This window comes from Palaemon carinicauda, chromosome 3 (assembly GCF_036898095.1).
Source record: "Palaemon carinicauda isolate YSFRI2023 chromosome 3, ASM3689809v2, whole genome shotgun sequence".
NCBI classification, from domain to species: Eukaryota; Metazoa; Arthropoda; class Malacostraca; order Decapoda; family Palaemonidae; genus Palaemon; species Palaemon carinicauda.
The window spans coordinates 181,487,004-181,496,320 of record NC_090727.1 but is presented as its reverse complement, the minus strand read 5'-3'; the positions used below and the strand labels follow the sequence as shown (position 1 = coordinate 181,496,320).

At 44.0% G+C, this 9,317-nt stretch overlaps 1 protein-coding gene across 1 annotated transcript; it reads right to left on the bottom strand.

The window, feature by feature from the left end:
• Window positions 1-562: 562 nt before the first annotated feature.
• LOC137635655 (uncharacterized) lies at window positions 563-925 on the bottom strand. Its single transcript, XM_068368119.1, has one exon. The coding sequence runs from the start codon at window positions 923-925 to the stop codon at window positions 563-565; it is 363 nt and encodes a 120-aa protein (XP_068224220.1).
• Between the last annotated feature and the right edge of the window lie 8,392 nt (window positions 926-9,317).

Below are 9,317 nucleotides of genomic sequence, written 5' to 3'. Positions count from 1 at the left end.
ACAGTCTTTCTCACCACAAACGATCGTTAACCTAACTACTTTCGCTCGCTAACACAATATCTCTCTCTCTCTCTCTCTCTCTCTCTCTCTCTCTCTCTCTCTCTCTCTCTCTCTCTCTCACAGGATTTGGCAAAAACAAAAAAATAAAAATAAAGCAAAAATAAATCCTCCACAATGAATGAAATCAAATACCTGTTGTCGCATGGGGCCATGGTTTTGGTCTATCAGTACTGACGTCACAGAGAAGGGTGGTGTTGGAGTCGTCAAGGGCAACATCTTCCCAACTAATGGATGTGCAGGATGTTCTACATGTTTGGTAGTCTGGAGCTCTCGCTTTGGCTTCTGCCAAGGCATTTTAATCCAATCACAGGTGAAAGGCAGCCAATGTGTTTCTTCACAGCCCATTGGATACGTGATTAGTTTTTCCAGGGGTGTGTTGAAGGGTCAAGTTATATTCAGCCACGGCAAAGAGATGTCAGCGTTGACAGGAGGACCAGGCATTGGACTTTTTGAGCGAAGGCATGTGTTCCATGCGGATGACGAAAGGAGTCCCTTCTAAGAATTAGCAAAAGTAACGGATAGCCAAATGCACCACCAGTAATTCACAGTCGAAGTTAGGGTAGCTGCATTCTGCCCTTGACAGTTTTCTAGTGAAGTAGGCCAATCGGTGTGGTGAGCCATTGAACATCTGCTTGAGCACTGCATCAATAGTGACGTCGCTGTCGATGGTAGAGAAAAGGAAAGGTGCATGTGGCACAAGAAAATTTAGAGCAGCAGCAGTTGATAAGGCATTCTTTGTGTTGCAGAATACTTCTTCCTTAAGAGGACAACACTTCAGGTTTTTTGGCTTGCCCTTGAGAGATAGGTATAGGGCGGCAAGAGTGGCAGCGATGGCTGACAGGAGATGGTGATAATAGTTTATCATGTCCTAGGATTCTTGCAGTGCTTTAATGGGAAAGTTTTGAGTAGTCGATAACTTCTCAGGTAGGGGATGACGCCTTCAGGAGTGATGCGGGTCCCTAAGAACAATATTTCGTTGAAGCCAAAGGTATACTTGTCGTGCCAGACTACAAGGCCATTCTGTTGTAGGCAGTTGAGAATGATGAGAAGGTGATGGAGGTTTATGTACCAAAGGGGGTGGTGATGGTGGTATTGGGTATGTCTTCTGGGTTCAGTGGCACCTGATAATACCCCTTCAAGAGGTTGAGAGTGTAGAACACCCTTTCATTGTGTAAATAGGAGATAACATCAGTGATGTTAGGGAGTGGGTAGGGAATCCGTTCTGACGGCATGTTCAGATACCTGTGATCCCCATAAGGTTGCAGAGAGCCATCCTTCTTCAGGACAATAAATAGGAGCGATGATCCTTAGGCCTTTAGACAAAGGGCTATTCTTCCATCTCGGTGAACGTTTGTTTAACGGCTGCCAAACGATCCGGGGCCAGATGCCTGAATCTGGCAATTAACTCTGGGCGTTTGGCAAAGTTCTGGACAGAAGACTTCTGGGTACGACATGAGGAGGCAGGAGTAGTCCTTCATAGGTGCACTGATGTGAAGTCCAAGGTCATTGTGGGCCGGTTGAAGAGGTGTCAATGAGTATGAGTGTACGTTGACTAATTGTTGATTTGCCACATGAACCAGGGTGTGTAAATTTCCGAGGAATTCTGCACAGAGTATTGGCAATTTTACAATGGCAACTAGGAATGTCCAATAGTATTTAGCACTCTCAAATGATAGTGTGAGTGCCTCGCACCCATAGGTTGGGATTGGCAGATCCTTTAGTGGCTACCAGGTGGACGTCAACAACCTTAGAATGACTATGTCGTGTCCTGGAGAGTTACAGCGGGAGTCACTGCTACAAATGATGACCTACATACAAGTTTCTGGCCACTGATAACCATCCACACATTTCTTCGCAGCTGTCCTGAATATGGAGTGGTAGTAGCAATACGGCAGCTGATGGGTGTCATTAAGTAGGGAGGGAGGTTATTGATTTGGGCGTGAACAAGGGGCATCATAGGTAGGGGGTCGGCAGCTTTGTCGCCGCTGTGGCATGTCACAGCGCAGGTATCTGTGTCCTACCACATTCACATCAGTTTCAGTCGCTGTTGAATAGTTGACTTCTTCGTCAGGAGGGAGTTGTTGATGGAGGTCTTGAAAGTGGTTAAGTAGCTGTCCATAGGGGCGTCGACTATGGTCATCGGGTCCTTTTTGGGCAATGTATTGACATCAGGAATCGCGACACATACAGGTTTGGGTAGGCATTGTACCCAAAGAGTATGAAGTAGATTCACTTCCCAAGAAGCGCGGTCTCTGGCAGGTTGCTAGCGACTGATATTCGCCATTTCTGTGAGGGCTAGAGAAGCCCTTCAGTCCTATAACTATTGTTGACAGAGCTGAAAAACTTTGACCATACAGACGGTTGGCGGTGGTGAGCACTGCTCATGGAGGTATCTTATTGAGGCCGTCGAATGCCATTGGGGTGTCCCTTTGGTCGCAAAGCTTTGGTGCTTGAGTGACTCACTCCCTTGATGCGGAACTGAACTTCAGGGCACTGGAACCAGGCAAATGCTTCTCTACTGGCAAAGAGTAGCAGTTTCAATGATGCAGCGTGAGTCGAAGAGTCAGGGTGGGTGGCTGGCATTGTAATAAGGGTAGGGCGCAGTGGTTGGCGATAAAAAGGCGTGAAGAATCTGTCACTCCAGGTGTCACCAATTGTGTGAAGTGGTTGCTTAGTATTAACAGAGAGGGTAGGTGATGAATGAAACAATATGAAACATGCTAACAGATAACGATACATCGGAACATTGTTTTTGTTTTTCACTTTTTTATAAAAAAAATTTTGAGTACACTTCAAACAGCCCAATACTCTCAGATGAGTACCTACTTGTTCGTATGATCACTTGAGAGGTACTGCTTACCCTCTAGCAAGTAAATGCAATGTTGCTCTGTCAATATGCTGAATAGTTAGATTTTGTGGAAATCTCCACTGTGATGTAATTATACTGTCACCAATAGGTGTATAACATCACTTTATCAGACTTAAGACACGTGACCTATAACAGAATTCAGAGGTCGCGCACCACAATTTATGAATGTATATAGTAATCTTAAAAAGGTCATTAATCTTACTGCATAAAACACATACTTCTACATATTTTGCATACAATGATTAGGACATTACTCCCCTCCCCCCAAGTTCCTCACTCCAGGAGGAGGTGCGCACTCGCCTTTTCTAGTCTATGATATGTGGAGGACACTTCTACCCAGAATAGGGCATGGCATGTACTAGACAGAAATGCAACATAAGATATATACATAGAAATCACCCCCCCCAAAAAAAAAAAATAACTGACATCCTCCACAAAAAAATTAAAAATTAGATATTCCATGAAAAAATGTACACAATATAAAATAAAATAATTTTACTCATTTCTTCTTATAACCTATGCAACTAAAATACAGAATACCCAATTGCAAATAAAATTATATCAATATCAGTTTAACGCAACATCAATAACCTCCCTATGATTTCGGGCAATACGGGCGTATTGGACGGGATAGGTGTAGGAATAGACATTTCTTCATCCCTCAATTTTACTTTTCTGGGTTTACGACACAATTTCGCAACACAACTCTCCACTACCGCTTTGCCATTTTTAAAATCACTACTACACTTGCACTTGTAACTAGCAATCGGTGGCCACTAGCCATTTTCCCGCGAAAATCATTCAGCTTCCCGCCCTTCTCTTATAACTCTTAAGTATAAGGTAAGCACATCTACACATTCTCTAACACTACCTTTCCTCGAGGCTGAACTTCAATCTCGTGGCCACTTGCCATTCTTGAACCGCCCCGGTCCCAGCAACACGGAATCATATAAATTTATCAATAATACAGAATCCGCCTGACGGCTCACACCTGCCCTTTTTAACCTCTCTTTGTTTGTTTTTAGGTTTACTCTGCAGTATGTCATACTTATTGCTAAACTCAGCAAAATTATCACACTTTACTTCTACTTTAAGCACCAATATAAGAGCACATTGTTATTATCAAGTTTTATCTGGAACATGTTAGAAGAAGAAATAAGGTCTGTTCAAACAATAACAACAGCAAAGAAAAAAAAATTCCTACTCATCAACTTGAGGAATGTAGCTTATGCAGGGGTAAGGAGGTACACTCTGATTGACACTTCCGAAAACTACCTCTTCCAGCACCACATGTATGTGAGCCTGATGATGTTCAGACACTGCCATTAATAATGTTTTGTAACACTACTGTGTTCGATTTAACCATCTTTACCCGGTACGGACCCAAATATGCTGGCTCTAACTTGTGTTTCCTAGGTTATAATCGTTTTAAATACATGCGATCGCCCACAAATACTTTTATCTGAGCGACCATCATACTTTGAGCTGTGTTTTTCATTAAGTCTTTTCAAAAACCTTTCAGTGGTGTTTATTTCTCTCCTTAAGAGATTTAGTAAATAGAGACGGTATTGCTCAGTTGAATAATTTGGCAACTGTTGCGAATTAATCAGGACCATATATGGTAACACAGGATCATGTCCATACACTGAAAAGAAAGGCGTGTCCCTGAGCGAGGCATTAATGCAATGTTCAAAGGTAGCTCAGCTGTAGGAAGCATGGCGTGCCAATGAAGGGAGTCATCAGCCACTAAGTAACGTAAAATTCCCACCACTTCCCTATTATGCGATTCCACAAAGCCATTAGCTGAAGGCCTATATGCGTTCACTGAAAAGTGTTCAATTTTCATTAAGTCTGTGACGAATTTCACCACCTTATTTATAAACTCAAGACCATTATCACTTATCAAAATTCTCGGGCAACCAAACCTAGTAATGAAAGAGCATGGCACCTGGACTAATGAATTTGTTGATTTATCCAACATTGCATAAGTAAGAGTGTAACAAGTAAATGCATCTACAAATACACATATATGCTTATGTTGTGTTATACCAGTAGGAAATGGTCCTACCACATCCACATGCACCCTATAAAATTTAATAAGAACCACAGGCCATTTTTGCTTCCGGTAAAGTGTTTTGACGTTCTTTGGAACAGTTAAGAGCATGACAACATTTTATATAATTTTCTATAGATTTTTTTCATTCCTAACCTAAAGAAGGATTCAAATGCCCTCCTTAATGTTCTATCAGTCCCTTAATGCCCTGCATACAGACTTACATGTTACATGTGGATAGTTTGATTAATTAAAGAGGGAGGAAGAATTACCCGTGCACAAAATTCCCCTCTCCTATTCTCATAATCACAATATAAGATATCATTCTCTATAAAAAAATTCTCACGAGGCACATTTAGAAATAATGGATGACTCTCTGATTCCATTTTAATCACTGCTCGCACTCTATCCATCCATTCCTCTTTTTTTCTGTCCCTTTCGGACTTCATTTATGTACACTCCTCCCAAATCAAATACACCTGTGTCATCAGGGCACTCATTCCAGACACCCTTGGTCATATTCTAGGCCACCTTTACGCATTCATGTTCACTATTTTCCTCTCTCTCTCTCTCTCTCTCGCCAACATCACTAACTCTCTCTATCTCTTGCTCGTGGATGTCAATTTCTGATTGCTCCTCATGTGAATTCACATCCCGTTTTCTATTTTCATGGGGGCCTTCAATATTTTGGTTTCGTTCTTCGTTCCTCTTTTGTGCCCGAGTTGTTACTCCTATTACTGCACCTCTAGAGAAGGTATCAGCTACCATGTTAGCTTTACCTTCTATCTGGCCAAACCCCTTTATGTTAAACTTTAACAATCTTTCAATCCATCTCGCTTGTCTAGATTTCAAGTCTCCTTGGTAAAATAAATCAAGTAAGAGACGATGGTCACTTTGCAGCTCAATCTGGTGACCTAATAAAAGGAACCGATGCCTCTCTAGAACCCATAGAATAGCCAAGTCCTCTTGATCGAATGTACTATAATTCTCTTCTGCCCCTTTTAATGCTCTGGAAGCAAAACAAATGGGTCGCTCTCTACCTTTATCATATCGTTGAAAAATTACGCCACCAATAGCTACGCTACTCGCAATCAAATCTAGGATAGCGAGTAAGTCATTGCTAGTTAAGGCAGCTTTCAAATGGTTAAAGGCCCTCTCTTCACCCACACCCCATTTTATTACTTTTTGTTTCTTTGAAACATCTAAGGGTCTCGCTATCTCTCCAAAACCTCTTATGAATTTACGGTAATACCCAGCGAGCCCAGGGAACCCAGCTACTTCCTTAGGGGTACGGGGCCTGGGAAAATCTCTAATAGCTTCCACTTTACTGGGGCAGGGTTGGATATCTTCTGGGGTTGTTATATGACCTAAAAATTTGACCTGTTTACAGATATATTTGCACTTTGAAAAATTTACTTTCATACCACTATGTTGCAATGCTTCTGAAATTTACGAATATTATCATTAATGTTCTCCGGCCGTTTTCCCTGTAATTATTGTATCGTTTAAGTAAAAAAGAACATTATGGCTAATTAAGGAAGACTAAACTGCCATCATTACTCTAGAGAAATGACTTGGAGCATTTTTAACACTGAAAGGAAGAAAATTAAACTGAAATAGTTGATTGTGGGTTATCAATGCCATTTTACATTTACTGTCTTTCTAAATGGGTATATGGTAGTATCCAGATTTTAAATCGATAGTTGTGAAATATTTACTATCCCGTACTTTCACAAGTAATTTCTCGACCGAGGGCAATGGAAATGCATTATCCTAAGTGACTGCTTTCAACTTCCTATAATCAACACACAATCTTACCGAGCCATCCTTTTTCCTAACAGCTACAATCAGAGAAGCCCAGGGGGATTTGCTCTCCTCGATAATCCCTCGTTCCCATAATTTACTAATTCCCCTTCCTATCTCTCCCTGGACAGGAAGGGGTAGGTTGTAAGGCCATGACCTGATTGGCTCCGCCTGCCCAGTTTCACTTCTAAAGGGAAATCGATTAATCCTCCCAGATGGCTCGTCTCCGATTGCATTTACATTGGAATCATCATTAACAATGTTACTAACTACAGGTTGATATTTTGGTGGACATAGTTTTCGCACTTGCATAACCAAATTCTAAGTGCGTTCGTCTGTGCGGGTTGGAGTTGGGGCTCCCAAGATCCCATTATCAGAATCACTTCCTAACACATGTTATATTATTGTGGAACACTCTCCTTATATACAAAACCTCAAGGCAACAGGACATAACAAGTTCACAAGACAGACAATATTACAGAGGAAAAACCAGACATGAATTTTCATGTTCGTTTTAGTGCGAGGGAAGAGCGAAGATACAAGCATAATATATACAAAAGGAATTATGTACAATTGTGTGAAACACGGTTGGTAAATGGCTCCCCCCCTAAAAATGACATACTGTACATGTTAAATAGGGCGCCCTGATCTAGAGAGGCGAACTGTAGGCGGGTCATCTGGCAGAAGATAAGCAGGTTTTAGACGATCAATGGAGACCCAGTCTTCTTTGCCCCGAATGTTTAGGAGGAATGCTTTCGGACTGCGTCGGATCACAAGGAAAGGGCCCGTGTAAGGGGGCGTTAGTGGTGGCTTGCTGGCGTCGTTGCGCAGGAAGACGTGCGTTGCAGAGTGCAAGTCCGTTGGTATGTGATGCTTCGCTGGGGGCTTGTAAGTCTGGCGGCACGGAGTAAATTTTCCCACGACGTGACGTATGCGCTGGAGATCATCGCAGGAGGTTATAGAAGGAAAAAATTCGGCAGGGACGACCAACGGGTCGCCATACACCATTTCGGCTGCCGAGACGTCGAGGGCGTCTTTAGGAGTGGTCCTTAGTCCAAGGAGGACCCCGGGAAGCTGAGTAAACCAGTTGCAATCCTTGCAGCGGTACATTAAGGCTGCTTTGAGGGTGCAATGAAAACGTTCAACCATTCCATTGGCAGCGGGGTTGTAGGCCGTTGTCTGATGTAGGGTGATGCCCAGGAGATTCGCTAATGACGTCCACAATTGAGAGGTAAAAGTGGTTCCCCTGTCAGAAGTAATATGCTCAGGGATACCGAATCTTCAAAATCCATCCAGAGATTAAGGCAGATGTACATGAGGCGGACGTTGCAGTTTCCATGGGAATGGCTTCAGGCCAACGAGTGGAGCGGTCGATGACGGTAAACAGGTAACGATGTCCTTGTGATGTGGGTAGGGGGCCTACAACGTCGACGTGAATGTGTGCGAAATGACGCTGAGGCTGAGGAAAGGTGCCCACTCCTGAATCCGTGTGTCGATGTACTTTGGAAGTTTGGCAAGAAGTACAGGCACGGACCCAATCCTTAGCATCCTTAGAAATGCCGTGCCAAATGAACTTTGCCTTCAGCAGCTGTGCAGTAGAACGGCACGAGGGATGTGAAAGAACGTGGATGAAATCAAACACCTGTCGGCGCATGGGAGCAGGAATCCAAGGTCGCGGTCTACCAGTACTGACGTCACAGAGTAGGGTGGTGTTGGAGTCCTCGAGGGGAAAATCTTCCCAAAGGAGGGACGTGCAGGATGTCCTACAAGCTTGATACTCTGGATCCTGTCGTTGGGCTTCAGCCAGAGCGTTGTAATCCAATCCCAGTTGAACGGCAGCCAACGTGTTTCTTGACAGGGCATCGGCAACGGGATTCATTTTCCCAGGGACGTATTGGAGGGTGCAATTGTATTCAGCCTCGGCGGAGAGATGTCGGCATTGACGGGCGGACCAGGCATCAGACTGTCGAGTGAAGGCGTGCACCAGAGGCATGTGGTCTGTGCGAATGACGAAGGGCGTACCTTCTAAGAAATGGCGAAAGTGACGGACAGCCAAGTGCACCGCCAGCAATTCTCGATCTAAGGTAGAATAACCCGATCCTGCCTTGGACAGTTTTCTGCTGAAGAAGGCCAATGGGCGGGGCGAGCCTTTGACCACCTGCTCGAGTACTGCACCAATAGCGACGTCGCTGGCATCGGTAGAGAGAAGGAGAGGGGCATGTGGGATAGGAAAAGTGAGAGCCGCAGCAGTTGATAGGGCCTTCTTTGCATTGCAGAAGGCTGCTTCTTGAAGGGGACCCCACTTCAGGTTCTTTGGCTTGCCCTTGAGGGAGGCGTAGAGGGGAGCAAGAGTGGCGGCAATGGCTGGCAGAAAACGGTGATAATAGTTGATCATGCCCAAGAATTCCTGCAGAGCTTTAACGGTCGAGGGCGCGGGGAAATTCTGAACGGCTGCTACCTTCTCAGGGAGGGGATGGACTCCTACAGGAGTGATACGGTGCCCTAAGAACGACACTTCGTTTGCGCCAAAGG